Raw genomic sequence first — 16,182 nt, forward strand, 5'->3', positions numbered from 1 at the left:
ATTCATGAGGTTGGTAGTAAATGCATAACCATGGAAATTGACATTACTGGCTGTAATTAGCCCCAAGGATTAGTACGCAGACATCAGATATTTACAAACTATATTTATAACTTTGGGTGAAGGCACTGATTGTAAATACCCAATTTTGCTAATGATGCAGGGTAAATAGTAATAATAGTTGTGAGGGGGATGAAGAGAGGATGCTGTTACGTACCCCGTAACTGGGTTGCCAAACCAGCAGAAATGGACCACTTAGCTGGAGTCTGGTTTAACAGAAACTAATAAAGTTTTATTAAAGAAATAAGTAACACAGTACTCTAATCGTAAGGATATAACTGCAACAGGTTAGCAATGATAAAACACGTACACAGAACTAGAGTAATAGGAATCAGCCAAGCTCTATCGCAGTCTAGGGGTAAAATGATCAGTCTCAAGTGACGCAGAGTTCAGTTCAACTTAGTGCAGTTCACAGTCATCGCTGTTGTGCCATTGGAGAGAGAGAGAGAATGCAAATTTTGATTCAAACAGACCTTTGATGTTCTTCGCAGTTCGGGCAAACTTTCGGGCAACAGCTTTCGGGCAAACACTTTTATGTCTTCTGTGGTCACCGACTGTGACCCCTCCGTTCCGGATACGACCATTCTTCTGTGGTGAACCCGGCACCCAGGCAAGGGCGGATAGACACACCAGGTTCCCGCTGATCGTCCCTTTTCACCCTGTCAGTCTATGGTCGGTTCCCTCGAACCAGACCTCCTACTCCCACCAACTTGTGGGGGCACACCGCTCTTCCAGGGTCTCGTTATCTCGTGATCTCGTGGTGTGTGTCGTGCCATAGCGAACCTGTTCTTTTTATCCCCCTGCTGGGGTATCACCTGTCCATCAAACTTCAAACAGTTCAGGTTCAAAGCAACCAGTCTGTCAATATTCTGAAATGTGTTTCTTTCTCATTAATCTCTCTCTTCTCTCTTATCAGCATTTTGAATGTTTATCCATTGTCTCACTTATCTCTCTCTCATTAGCATCAATCTTCTGATAACTTGGTTTTTCGTCACACCCCTATCCTTCAATTTTTACCGGGGTAAAAATTATGGGCATGAATACATTATTAGATACACACTAATATACTAATATACAGGGTCATCAGCTATTCGGCTAATACAGAGAACTTTAAGTTGTCAACACCTTGACAGACAGTCAGCAATCACATTTTCCGGTCCTTTTATATGTGTTATTTTAATATCCTCTAAGACCAGGCTCCAACTTGGCAACCTTTTGTTTTTATCCTTCATAGTGGCCAAAAACACTAATGGGTTGTGATCAGTGTGAATTCTCAGTGGTTTCTGTCCCGGACAAATATGACAAGGGTCGTCCCACACAAACTTAGCATTCTTTGGCAAGAGCTCAGTAAGAGGGAGGGTATTATCCGCAAAGTTTTTGCAAAACTTCCGATAGTACCCCACCATCCCCAAGAACCTTCTCAGGGCTCTTTTGTCTGTCGGGGTGGGGACTTCAGAGATAGCCCGCACCTTAGCCTGCATCAGAGCCAGCTGCCCCTGTCCTACCACAAATCCCATATAAGTGACCTCTGCGTGGCCGAATTCACTTTTTGCGAGTTCACTGTCAGGCTGGCTTCAGCCAGCTTTTTAAACAGTTCCTCTACTGCCACAATGTGCTCCTCCCACCTGTCACTCCAGACCACTAAATCGTCAATATACGCTTCTGCGTTCCTTAGCCCTTTTGTCACTGAATTAATCATCCTATAGAGGTGTTGTTTACTAGGCTGACCTGATGTGACAACAACACCATGTCCCAGCTCTTTGCATCACCTCGGGACATCCGGATATACGTCTGCGTGCCAGTTAGTTAGCTTTATCAGCGGCTTGCTCTGTTCGGGGGTTAAGTGAGAGAACTCATCAGCAAAGTTGGCCAAAACGATAGAGTTCTCCCATCTGGTCGGCACCAAACTTGTCTTTTTGAAATGGGTTTTCCCCTTATCAGGTGGCACCCTAGCCTCATTAATTTTCGTGATAACACCGACTAGGTCTGCTCGCCTATCGTGGCAAGCTGTTAGCATATTAATAGCCTGTAACTGTGTTAGCTCACGTCTACAATAGTCAATAGCATCCTTCCTCCTGTGCAGCCAGTAAAACTCTTTCATGATTCTATCGACTGTCTTCCTCACCCCAAAATGTCCACCGAAGGGGTATCTTGTGGGCCAGGTTAAAAATCTCGCCCCTAAAATTTTCGGTACTACCACCTGGTGTACCACCCCCCATTCCTCATCTGCGGGCACGGTACTTGGTCTCCATTTCCTCCCTGGTACTCCCTCCTTCACACAATAGCCCACTGGCTCCCTTTTTAAATCTGCTTCGGAGAGAGCTGTCTCCATCAAAACCATTGGCCCCTCGTCTCATTCCTGTGCCTGTATAAATTCGTTCCTTGCTAATGATAAATCTGCCTCAACTCCCTCACTATGCCCCTTCTTCTCACTTTCTAACCTCCACCCCCCCCCCCCCCGGGTACAAGGCTGGTAAAAACGTCTCAGCTAAATCTACATTCGCTTCGGCAGCCTTTCTGGGCATGCGCCGAGTCACTGCGCAAACGAGATAAACCTGTGAGTCCGTGGGCAGGCTGGCTTATCAGTTTTACTGCTGAGAACACATTTCTGCCAGCGAGGTCATTACCAAGTAAGACCTCCACGTCTTCCATCGGCAGTTCGGGCCTCACCCCGATCATGACCGGTCCAGAGACCAAGTCGCTTTTTAGGTGTATCTGGTGCAAAGGTACTGCTTCAGTCCCTTTCCCAATGCCTTTTATCACACTGACCTCCCCAGTCTGGGTCTCTGAACTAAAGTCTAACACACTCTTTAAGATCAGTGACTGACAAGCTCCAGTGTCTCTCCAGATCCGTACTGGAACCGGGTTTAACCCCTCCTTCACCGACACCGATCCGGCCGAGATAAACTTCTCGCTCCCTTCCTGAACTTTATCAGACCTCTTCTCCCCTAGCGGTTTGTTTGCCAGCTCAATACAGCCAGTCGGGGTCATTTTTCCTTTCCCCGTCTCCTTCTTTGGGGTAAAGCACCTGGACGCAAAGTGACCGGCTTTCCCACAATTATAGCATACAACCCCAGGAGACTTCCTACCAAACTGTTTCCTGTCTTCCTTATCCTTCTCACTAGTGCTTGGCTTACTTTCTGGCTTTTCCAGCGAACTCTCTCCGCCCTGTCGACTACCCTTGTGGTAGCTTTTACTCGGGGTAAACTTTGCTTTGTGTGTCAACGCGTACTCATCCGCTAACTTAGCAGTTGCGGCTAAGGTTTCTGCCTCTCTCTCATCTAGGTAGGGCCTCATACCTTCAGGGACACAACCTTTAAGCTACTCAATCAGTATTAGCTGTAGCAGTCATAATCCCCATTGACCCCTTTCGAGGCGCACCAACGCTCACAATACATCTGCATCTCACGGGCAAACTCTAAATACGTGCTTCCTCGCCTTCTGGAACCTCTGCCGGTATGCCTCCAGGACCAGCTCATAAATCCTGAGTATCACCTCTTTCACCACATCATACCTCTGGGCATCTTCTGCGGACAATGCCGGGTAAGCTTGTTGAGCTTTTCCTTTAAGTACGCTCTGAAGCAAAACAACCCACTTATCCCTCGGCCATTCCTGACTTGCAGCAACTTTTTCAAAATGTAGAAAGTACCGATCAACATCGGCCTCCTCAAATGGGGGAACGAGCCTAACCTCCTGGGTCGCCCTGAACCCTCCACCTTGGTTCGGCATGGGCTTCTGCGCTAGCGTCATCCTTAACTTCTCCAGCTCAAATTCCCTTTCCCTCTGTTTCTCTCTCTCTTGTCGTTCTAACTGCTTCTCTTCTTGTTCTAGCTGCCTGTCCCTCTCTTCTCGTTCCAACTGTTTTACCCGGAACTTGTGCTCGAGTCTCAATTTTTCAGTCTGCAGCTGTACTGCTTCTCCACCAGGTTTGCCCATAGATACCACCTCCAGCTCCCCTTGGGGAAACACACCTTTAGATACATAATGCTCTATGATAGCTCTGTGCATCTCCGCTCTCCCCATTGTCGACTTCCCCTTAAAAAGACTCAACCGTTTGGCAACAGTTGCCAACTCTGATTTCCTGGCATCCTCTAATGCCTCCAAGGTTGGCGCCTTTAGAAATTCCTCAATCTCCATTTCTGCTGTTTCCCCTTTCTTTCTTTCAGGAATTTTAACCCAATCAATTTACCCAGTCCCAAATTTGGCGTTCAAAATTGCGGACGAGATCCCCACTTATGTACCCCGTAACTGGGTTGCCAAACCAGCAGAAATGGACCACTTAGTTGAAATCTGGTTTAACAGAAACTAATAAAGTTTTATTCAAGAAATAAGTAACACAGTACTCTAATCGTAAGGATATAACTGCAACAGGTTAGCAATGATAAAACACATGTACACAGAACTAGGGTAATAGGGATCAGCCAAGCTCTGTCGCAGTCTAGGGGTAAAATGATCAGTCTCAAGTGACGCAGAGTTCAGTTCAGTTTAGTACAGTTCGCAGTAATCGCTGTTGTGCCGTTGGAGAGAGAGAGAGAATGCAAATTTTGATTCAAACAGACCTTTGATGTTCTTCGCAGTTAGCTTTTGGGCGAACCCTTCTATGTCTTCTGTGGTCACTGACTGTGACCCCTCCATTCTGGATACGACCGTTCTTCTGCGGTGAACCCGGCACCCAGGCAAGGGCGGACACACACACCAGGTTCCCGCCGATCATCCCTTTTCACCCTGTCAGTCTATGGTCGGTTCCCTCGTACCAGACCTCCTACTCCCACCAACTTGTGGGGGTACACCGCTCTTCCAGGGTCTCGTTATCTCGTGATCTCGTGGTGTGTGTCGTGCCTTAGCGAACCTGTTCTTTTTATCCCCCTGCTGGGGTATCGCCTGTCCATCAAACTTCAAACAGTTCAGGTTCAAAGCAACCAGTCTGTCAATATTCTGAAATGTGTTTCTTTCTTGTTAATCTCTCTCTTCTCTCTTATTAGCTTTTTGAATGTTTATCCATTGTCTCACTTATCTGTCTCTCGTTAGCATCAATCTTCTGATAACTTGGTTTGTCGTCACAATGCAAATAACACACTGGATTTCCAGATGAGACACTAGATTGCAGCAAGACTTTAAAGCCTTTGGAGTGTGGCAGCAAAAGAAAAGGTACCAGGAACAATGTTGAAGAGAATTGCACAGAAGAATCAAGTTGACCGATAAGGGATGGAATTCTATTCTGACATTTGGTGCTCCAAGACACTGCTGCAGGGGCATCTCTGGTGTTCCATAGCTATGATGATAAGAAGCTAATTGGCCAACCTTTCATCTGAAAGAATTGCAATAGATAGTGTTACGTACCCCGTAACTGGGTTGCCAAACCAGCAGAAATGGACCACTCAGTTGGAGTCTGGATTACTGGAACTAAGAAAGTTTTATTAAAGAAATAAGCAACACAGTACTCTAATAGTAAGGATATAAATGCAACAGGTTAGCAATGAATAAACACACATGTACACAGAACTAGGATAATAGGATCAATCAAGCTCTATTGCCGTCTAGGGGTTCATCACCAGTTTCAAGTGACGCAAAGTTCAGCTCAGTTCACAGTAATCACTGTTGTGCCGTTGGGGGCGGGGGGGGGGGAGAGAGAGAACGAATGAATATTCAAATCGGATTCCAAACAGACCTTCGATATTCCTCGCAGTCAGCTTTCGGGTGAGCCCTTTGTAATGTCTTCTGAGGTCACCGACTGTGACCCCTCCATTCCAGATACGATTGTTCTTCTGCGGTGAACCCAGCACCCAGGCAAGGGCGGACACACACACCAGGTTCCCGCCGATACGTACCTTTCCACCCTGTGCGTCTATGGCTGGTCCCGCGACCAGACCTCCAAAATACTCCCACCAACTAGTGGGGGGGCACACCGTTTTCAGGGTCTCGTTACCTCGTGGAGTCATGTGTCCATTGCCTTAGCGAACCTGTCCCTTTTTATCCCCCTGTTGGGGTATCGCCTGTCCATCACACCTCAAACAGTTCAGGGTTCAAAAGGAGCCGGTCTTGACAATATTCAGACCAGTGTCTCCTTCCGTTAAACTCTCTCGTCTCTTTATTAACATTTCCAAATGCTGCTCCATTGTCTTACTTATCTCTCTCTCCTGAAGACAGGTGGCAGATCAACTGTTGATCCCACTGGTGCTAGCACAGGGCAGTTAACATCTTAGTCTATGTGTACTTTTGTAACCATCTTTCGTCACAATAGAAAGGACACAGCATCATTTTAAATTAACATTCATCATCATCAATGCATGCAAGCCAACAACCTTATGAGCAGTTGGCACTAAGTGAGCCGTGAGCTCCATTATACTCAGTTAAGTGTAAATCCTAGTCATCATACACAAAATGTTGGAGGAACTCAGCAGGTCAGATAGCATCTATGGAAATGAATAAGCAATAACCCTTCCTCAAAATACATTTGGCTTGGAGTTGTATCAGGAATGCTGCAACATTCTGGGCAGTAAGCTCACAATTTCACTTAGACTCTATTCTCATATGATGGAGGCAACATTTTGACATAAAGAGAAGTAAAAATGAGGGCAATGCTCTTGGGAGAGTGTGTCCATTGACACTTCATTTATCATACTATTATTGAAAAGCAGAAGAAAAGAACTTCATAAAATCTCAGTATTCCACTGCCATTCTGCATACACTGATACACTCTGTTGCACACACAAAGGAGCAGGTGGTTGCAGGTGTTTGCTTGCTGAACCCCAATTGTCTTGAAATTATAACATGAAGCAGCAATTAAAAAGGAAGCAATGTGCTACATAGAGATTTAGAACCAACCCTGGAATAATATGTTTTCATCTATAGCCTGTATCGCTGGCATACTATTAAAATGTTTATGAAGGAGAAGATTTTATTGTTTACATTTGGAATAAATTAACTTCTGTAAAGCTGAAAGTTGAGAGGAAAGCTCCTCTGATAGGCTTGATGATTCTCCTTTGTAATTTTTTAAGGAGGCAAGACATTTTTTAAAATTACTCTCTATATTGGACCATAAGGGAATCATCTTAATACTTAGCAATGCTTAGGGGCCAAAGTTTTTTAGTCTCTTCCCTTCTAAATTAGAATCAAAATCAGGTTTAATGTCACTGACGTATGTTGTGAAATCTATTGTTCTGCAGCTGCAGTACATTGCAATACATTATAATAAAACTATAAATTACAATAAGAAAAATATTTTAAAAAATTAACTTAAATAAGTAGTGCAAAAAGAGAGCTGAAAAGGAAGGTTGAGGTAGTGTACATGATTTCATTGTCTATTCTGAAATCTGATGACAGAGGGGAAGAAGTTGTTCCTAAAGTGTTGAGTGTGTGTTTTCAGGCTCCTTGATGGTAGCAATGAGAAGAGGGGATGACCTGGGTGATTGGCATTCTTAATGATGGATGCTATCTTTTTGAGGCATTGCCTTTTGGAGATGCCCTCGATGCTAGGAGGGTGGTGGCCAAGCTGGAACTGGCTGAGTTCACAATTTTCTGCAGCTTTTTTCCAATCCTGTGTGCTGGCCCCTCCGTACCAGATAGTGATAGAACCAGTTAATGCTCCCCTGTAGAAATCTGCAAGAATCATACCTTGTCGTCTTAAACTCTTGATGAAATAGAACCGCTATTGTGCCTTCTTTGTAATTGCATCAATATGGTGGACCAAGGATAGATCTTCACAGATGCTGACACCCAGGAACTTGAAACTGCTGATCCCCTGATGACGACTGATATGTGTTCTTTCAACTTCCTCTTACTGATGTTGAGTGCAAGGTTGTTGTTCCCTTCCCTTTAACTAAAAGTGTGAATTGTTTTACTGAGGTAATCAATCTGTTGTGCATATCAACATTACTGCAGTCTGATCCTATTCGTACCAAATTACCAATTTTGTTTGATGGTGATCAGGTTTCTTGGTTGTATTTTCTTTTCTGCACCCAGTGCTCTGCAACCTTTGAAGTGAACCTCTGCTGCACTATAGTGATCAGCAAAATCACTATCACAGATTAAATTTATCTGTCTTCAGCTTTTCAATCTAAATTAATTTCTCTTCATTACATCAGGAGTGAGGTCCTCATGGACATCATATGCATTTCCAGTTTCTGCTGTACACAAAGAGATCATGTATGTAATCAAGAAGGAAATTACTGAAATTTAATGGTGGTTTATATAGGAGCATAGATAATCAGAGTGAATTAATCGCAATGGGAATCTAATAAAGGGCATCACATTATTTATATATAGAATGACAAATATGCAGATCATACTGTGCATGACAAATAATGGAAAGGTTTGATTAATTTATTGTATAATATTTAGGAGTGAATTCAATGGTGGAATATAATTGAATAATCTGGTTTAAAATGTATCATGATAGATTTGACTATAATCTGTAATTTAAGAAGTATTATAAATCAAAAAATTTGGTAATTTTTCAAGTGTTGATTTAGTATATCCTTGACTTGTGCTTTAATTCTTTGTCCTTCCTGTCCTTTAGATCACTCAATAGTATCATTGCGCAGATGGAAATCTTCTCTGGGAAGCTGAATGATCTTTCCTATAAAGTGGAAAGCACGCATCAGAGCACGTCCCATGAGATGGAGATTAATGCACGGTTACGAGATGAGCAGCAGCGAGGTATGTGTACAATGGGGAGTAATTATTTATTAATAAGCAAGATTGAATTCTCAAAACTTTACATCTGTGTGGCACCTTTTCTTTACAGCAGTGGTCCCCAACCACCGGGCTGTGGACTGGCACCTGGCTGCAAAGGTGTGCGAGGAAACGATATGATTTGGCGATATGAAACAATATGAGTCAGCTGCACCTTTCCTCATTCCCTGTCACGCACTGTTGAACTTGAACACCTCCCCCGCCCCCCCAGCCTTCGGCCAATCCGCAAGAATATTGTCAATATTAAACCGGTCCGCGGTGCAAAAAAGGTTGGGGACCCCTGTTTTACAGCTATCAATGAGTCGTTATTGATGTAATATAGGCTTTATTGCACTCAATTTGTGGACTAGAGTTAAATATTGGCCAGGTATTTGTTGTTCACTTTCAAACAGCTCTGAGTATATCCATTTAACATGGAAATGACTAAACTAAAAGTGACTGAGCCAGGGGAAAAAGGGAGGGAAGTACCTACAAGAAATGTACTGGAAGCTATGGGATAAGTATCTCGGCACAGTGCTGATGTTTACTCCCCCCCCCATACAGAAAACTTCTGTTTCAACTAAGTCTAGGTTCATGGAAATTTTGATCATTAGATTATGAAGACACTTAGTCTTTTATTGTCATTTAGTAATGCATGCATTAAGAAATGATACAATATTTCCTCCGGTGTGATATCACAAAACACAGGACAGACCAAGACTGAAAAAACTGACAAAACCACATAATTATAACATATAGTTACAGCAGTGCAATAATACCATAACTTGATGAAGAAGTCCATGAGCACAGTAAAGTTCAAAGTCACTCAAATGTCCCACATATCATGCAGACGGGAGGAGGAAGAAAAACTCTCCCTGCCATGCCGACCACAATCCGACTCTGAGTCATCCGAAAACTTCGAGCTCTGATCAGCTCTCCGACACCGAGTACTGAGCGCTATCTCTGTCCGAACGATTCGACCTCCTTCCCAGTTGCCAAAAGCAGGCAAGGCTGGGGATTTTGAGGCCTACCTTCCGAAAGATTCCCGACTATGCAGTAACGACAGCAGCAAACGAGTGTTTCAGAAATTTCTCCAGATGTTCCTCTCTGCTTTCACGTCCATTCTCCATCAAATCAGAATTGTCCACGGCCCCTATTTAACAGATACGATATCATTTTTCACTGGAGGGCTGTGCACATGCAGGCATGCCGCCGTCTTCTCCTCCCGCCTTTAGTAAATTCGTAAAAGCAATTGATATTTGTAACTGTTTATAGAATTCAATGCACAACTTTAATTACATTGAGGAACATTATTCCAAGAGTGCTCACAAAACAGAGAAATGTCCCGCTTGTATGCTGTGACTACATCAACTGTTCTGTTAATGTGCAATAAATTTCAAAAACAACTTAAATTGAAAGGAGCTTCAATCAACAGTCATCAACCAACTTCACTTCAGTATTTCATGTGCCCTCACTGTTTATAAATATTTCTAACCAATTTTTGGTTCAATCCTCCATGGATTGTTGAAGTTTTACTGCAAATGGAGATCTTTTCATTAAAATCAATTTCTTTTCCATTATCAATGTGGTGTTCTCAAGAACGCCAAGATAACATGTTGAAAGATCGTTACTTTCTAAATAGAAAGATGTTAAGGTCATTACAATATGAAGACTCTTTCAGCCTACTCATCAGGAAATGCATTCAATTTTTTTTTTCTATGACTGGTTATGAAAATGAGAAAATCTGCGGATGCTGGAAATCCAAGCAGCACACACAAAATGCTGGAGGATCTCAGTAGGCCAGGCAGCATCTATGGAAAAGAGTGCAGTCGACTTTTGGGAAATAGGGTGCTATAACTATAGTTTCCAGTCCTACAGAGCTGAATCCAAAATAACATTCCGCATAATGATTAAGACTTCTTTCATTTAGAGCAACAGTCCTAGAGATAAATCAGTCCTGTGTCAGTGAGGATTACGTTACCTAGGAATCTTTTGGTATTTTTTGTTATCTTCTTCAGCTCAGCAGGATAGACTGTTGCACCAGCAGAGAGACCTGGAGGAAGAGAGGGCACGCCTACAAGATGTTATAATTAAGATGGATATCAGGCTGAATGAACAAACACGACTTCTTGAAAAGGTGTGTTAGATAGTTGTTATAATCTGTGATATGTTACGATGCCTGAAATGTTAATAAGTATTCTTGATGGTGTTTCTGATATTTTTCAGACATTCCACTTCATTCCAAATTTTACCCACTTCTTGTTTCTTCATTAAAGGATTGTTATTATTATCTTCACACTGCCATTAAATCATAGGATTGACTGGAGAGTCAGAGACAAGTTTGCTTCAGGTCAGTTTGCTATGTGCACAGTATTCAGATACAATTGTATCTTTAAAGAAAGCAGGAAAAGTAAACTTTGGAGAAAATCTGAAAACTTGATTTACTGATGAAAACTGATGAAAAGAATTGTCGAGTTTAAAATCAAGAATTGAATAAAGGAATGAATGAAAAAGGCAAGAATAACTGAGATGGCTCAATGTCAGGAATGTAGTAATTTGGGAACTTGTGGAGTTGTATCCAGTTGCCAGATGTGCAGGAGACTGGCGGTATGGAGATGCGGTATGGAGACTGGCAGTATGGAGATGTGGTTGAGGCATTAATGAAGAAATAATTTACATTGTAATAATTCTAAGTTTTACAATGCAGCAGAGTTGTGCCTGATAACAACCCCACAAACTCTCATTTGTCAACTATCAGTTGGTCGTCTTAGACTGCAGATATGCTCAGTAATTCCTGTACTATATACTTGATTATACTTTAATTAAACTTCATCTATAATTTGATCTGTTAAAACGTTCATGTACGTTCATTGTCTGACTCCTGTTTGTATTCTCCAGATGGCATCCAGAGTAACTGTTAACCAGGAAGGTACATGTGTGGACATGTCACCTTACTGTGTTAACTTTCTGTGACATACTTTGGTTGTGGGAGAAAAAAATAATTTTTTTACACTGATCTTGAAGACGCATATTCGCTCAAGTTCCATACTGTTGATGCCAGTTTTTTTGGCCTGGATCAGGACATTGTGTTTTGTTTTGCCAGTAAGGTGGACTGGGAATTCAGCAGGGTCAATGAGTATTTTTAAAGTAGAGGTTAATAGGTTCTTGATTAGTCAGTGTAGCAAAGGTTATGTGGAGAAGGCAGGGGAATGGAGTTGTGAGGGGATAATAAATCAGCCATGATGGAATGGCGGAGCAGACTCAATGGGCCGTGCCCTAATGCTGCTTCTATGTCTTATGGTCTTATTTGTCCACTGCTGTACTGTGGTCATAAATGTAAAGGGAAAAAAGCTAAGATCTGACCTGTTGTAAGGAACAAAATATTTGACATGCAAAATAATGGATTGGATGTGGGGTTTAATGAGTAGTTCAAGCAAATATCACCTGTTTTACAATTTCATCCAATGCCAAAATTATCAAGCCTCACCTTTTTTATTCTTTGAATTAAATTCTTGTACATCATGGGTACGTTTTAAATATTTTTAAGAGTATTTAAGGTGAATAGCATGGTACTCAAAGTGACTACTCATTGTAAACATGTCACACAGCTGCTTGGAATAGGGTAAGTACCTCCCGTACCTAATAAAATGGATACTGAGTGTATGTTCATGGTCTTCTGCTACTGTAGCCCATCCCCTTCAAGGTTCAATGTGTTGTACGTTCAGAGATATCCTTATGCACACCACTATCACTTTTCTGTCAGCTTGAACCAATCTGGCCATTTTCTTCTGACTTCTCTCATTAACAAAGTGTATTCACCTACAGAACGGCCACTCACTGGATGTTTTGTTTTTTTATTGTGTGTAAACTCTAGAAACTGTTGTGCATGAAAATCCTTGTACATCAGCAGTTTTTGAGAAACTCAAACTACCCTATCTGACACCATCAATCTCTCCATGGTGAAAATTACTTAAATCACATTTATTCCTCATTCGGATGTTTGGTCTGAACAACAACTGAACCTCTTGACCATGTCTGCATGCTTTTATGCATTGAATTGCTGCCACATGATTGGCTGATTAGAAATTTGCAAGTGTACCTAATAAAGTGGCCACTGAGTGTACACATCTCTATTTTGCATTTCTCTGCAGGAGCGGTGGAGGGCATCAGCAGGGCAAAGCAAAGTGGAATCACTGCAGCGATCCCTGGAGGAAGAACGTAAACTCATGAATCAACACTTCAGTATTGAGAGGGAGGAGCTGGAGAGGGCAAAGGTAGAGACACAAGCTGCTTAGAGCAGAAAACATCTTTAGCTTTATGTGACACACACAAAAAGCTGGAGGAACTCAGTAGGCCAGGCAGATTCTATGGAAAAGAGTAAACAGTTAACATTTTGGACCAAGACACATCATCAGGTCTGGAAAGAAAGATGAAAAGTTAAAGTAAGAAGATGTAGGGAGGGGAGGAAGAGGTACAAAGTGGTAGGTGGTGGGTGAAACTGGGAGATGGGAGAGGGGTGAAGTAGAAAGCTTGGAGGTTGATGGTGAAAGAGATAAAGGGCCGGAGGAGGAGGAATTTGAAAGGAGAGCATAGAAGACCATGTATGAAAGGGAGCGAGGAGGAGAACCAGAGGGAGGTGATGGGCAGGTAAGGAGTTAAGGTGAGAGAGGGGAACAGGAATGGGGAGTGGTGAAGGGGGGTAATTACTAGATGTTTGAGAAATTGATGTTCATGTCATCAGGTTGGAGGCTACTGAGACAGAATATTGGTGTTGCTCCTCCAACCTGAGTGTGTTCTCATCGTGGCAATAGAGGAGGCCACAGATTGAAATGTTAGACTGGGAATTGGAGGTAGAATTGAACTGGGTGGCTACCAGGAGATCCGGCCTTTTCTGGCACATGGAGTGTAAGTGCTTGGTGAAGTAGTCTCTCAATTTACGTCACCTCTCACCGATTTACAGGAGGCAATACCAGAAGCACCGGGTACAGTAGATGACCCCAAGAGACTTTCAGGTGAAGGGTCGCCTCACTTGGAAGGACTGTTTGGGACCCTGAGTGGTAGTGACGTCGTTGCTGCTACTGTTTAGGTTTATGTGACTGATTTCTTGGTAAAGTGACATTACCAGTGGAATACATCTCACCTTCTGCAGATGGTTCCCACTGCCTCTTGGATTCTCAGTTGAACTGTTTGATCTGTTCTGAAGCTAGCCACTTCATTTGACGGTATTGGCACAAAGCATGGAGGATGTTGTCAGTGCAAAGACAGGACGTGGTCTCCCTGAAGCAGTTTACGTATCACTCCCAAAGAAAGTGCCACGGATAGACATACCTGCAACAGGGCAGATTTGTGAGAATGAGGCCTGATGGTTTTTTTCTTATATTGTCTCTTTCATGAATGAAACAAAATGCTAACAGAATTTTTTAATGTGAAGTCACAGAGCTGCAACTCTACAGGAGTGTATTTTATATTCTTGCTGCTCAGTGCTATTTCAATTTAGTATTCAACCTGGCGAAATTCTGGTCAAGATGGTGCCTGCGTACAATGCCTCTTCGGAAGACATCTGGATAGATCATGAAACTATATATTTCACTTTTATGTCTGTCATGTTTGTTTTTCATCTTGAATCTGATTCTGGAACTGTTAGAGCCTATGATTTGCAGTTTGGAGATCGTTCGGGCGTTTCCGTGCTCTGCAGTCTCAGAGGATTCCGGGAGTTCAAACCTCGTGGCGAGAAGGCGGTGGGACGCTGCGGGGCACAAGCTGATGTTCGACTCCATTTTGCTGATTAAAACTTCCATTATTTGCCAATTGAAGTGACACAGGAGATTGAAACGTCAAGGTAAATGCAGAAGGTGAGCCGCCGGCAGCCTACCTTTTGATCGCCAGTGCATTCACTCTGCTGCTGGAGAGGGGAAACTGCCTTTTGGTCACCCTGCTGCCGGAAGGGGGAAACTGCCTTTTGATCACCCTGCTGCCGGAGAGGGAGAATGCCTTTTGGTCAACCTGCTGCCGGAGAGGGAGAATGCCTTTTGATCGCTCCGCTGCCGGAAGGGGGAAACTGCCTTTTGGTCACCCTGCTGCCAGAAGGGGGAAACTGCCTTTTGATCACCCTGCTGCCGGAAGGGGGAAACTGCCTTTTGATCACTCTGCTGCCGGAAGGGGGAAACTGCCTTTTGATCACTCTGCTGCCGGAAGGGAGAAACTGCCTTTTGATCACCCTGCTGCCGGAAGGGGGAAACTGCCTTTTGATCACTCTGCTGCCGGAAGGGGGAAACTGCCTTTTGATCACCCTGCTGCCGGAAGGGGGAAACTGCCTTTTGATCACCCTGCTGCCGGAGAGGGGAAACTGCCTTTTGATCGCTCTGCTGCCGGAGAGGGGAGAATGCCTTTTGATCACCCTGCTGCCGGAAGGGGGAAACTGCCTTTTGATCACCCTGCTGTCGGAGAGGGAGAATGCCTTTTGATCACCCTGCTGCCGGAGAGGGAGAATGCCTTTTGATCACCCTGCTGCCAGAAGGGGGAAACTGCCTTTTGATCGCTCTGCTGCCAGAAGGGGGAAACTGCCTTTTGGTCACCCTGCTGCCGGAGAGGGGAAACTGCCTTTTGATCGCTCTGCTGCCAGAAGGGGGAAACTGCCTTTTGATCACCCTGCTGCCGGAGAGGGGAGAATGCCTTTTGATCACTCTGCTGCCGGAAGGGGGAAACTGCCTTTTGATCACCCTGCTGCCGGAGAGGGGAAACTGCCTTTTGATCACCCTGCTGCTGGAGAGGGGAAACTGCCTTTTGATCACCCTGCTGCCGGAGAGGGGAAACTGCCTTTTGATCACCCTGCTGCCGGAGAGGGGAAACTGCCTTTTGATCACCCTGCTGCCGGAAGGGGGAAACTGCCTTTTGATCACCCTGCTGTCGGAGAGGGAGAATGCCTTTTGATCACCCTGCTGCCGGAGAGGGAGAATGCCTTTTGATCACCCTGCTGCCGGAGAGGGAGAATGCCTTTTGATCACCCTGCTGCCGGAAGGGGGAAACTGCCTTTTGATCACCCTGCTGCCGGAGAGGGAGAATGCCTTTTGATCACTCTGCTGCCGGAGAGGGAGAATGCCTTTTGATCACCCTGCTGCCGGAGAGGGAGAATGCCTTTTGATCACCCTGCTGCCGGAGAGGGGAGAATGCCTTTTGATCGCTCTGCTGCCGGAAGGGGGAAACTGCCTTTTGATTGCTGGTGATCACTCTACTGCTGGAGAAGGGAGAGGCTACCGCTCTACCCAGAGAATTTATCTGGATTTGCTTCATTTTGGATATGGATATTGACTTGAATTGTAGACTTTTTATCAGTCTTATAGTTTTTTATATTCTGTGTTTTTTGCCTGATCTTTCTTGTTTTTTTGCATGCGGGCGAGGGGGATTTGGTTGCTGTGCCTATTCCGGTTTTGTTCTCTTTTTTGTACGGGGAGG

General features: G+C 44.0%; 1 protein-coding gene across 2 annotated transcripts in view; it reads left to right on the plus strand.

The window, feature by feature from the left end:
- Nucleotides 1-16,182, plus strand: part of LOC134336604 (fas-binding factor 1 homolog) — a 140,727-nt gene that overhangs the window by 85,317 nt on the left and 39,228 nt on the right. For both annotated transcript variants that reach the window (XM_063030931.1, XM_063030932.1), the window contains 3 exons: nucleotides 8,576-8,715; nucleotides 10,749-10,867; nucleotides 12,882-13,004. In XM_063030931.1, the coding sequence (XP_062887001.1) occupies nucleotides 8,576-8,715; nucleotides 10,749-10,867; nucleotides 12,882-13,004 (382 nt within the window). The remainder of the gene's footprint in view (nucleotides 1-8,575; nucleotides 8,716-10,748; nucleotides 10,868-12,881; nucleotides 13,005-16,182) is intronic.

Source organism: Mobula hypostoma, chromosome 22 (genome assembly GCF_963921235.1).
Source record: "Mobula hypostoma chromosome 22, sMobHyp1.1, whole genome shotgun sequence".
In the NCBI taxonomy this organism is placed as follows: Eukaryota; Metazoa; Chordata; class Chondrichthyes; order Myliobatiformes; family Myliobatidae; genus Mobula; species Mobula hypostoma.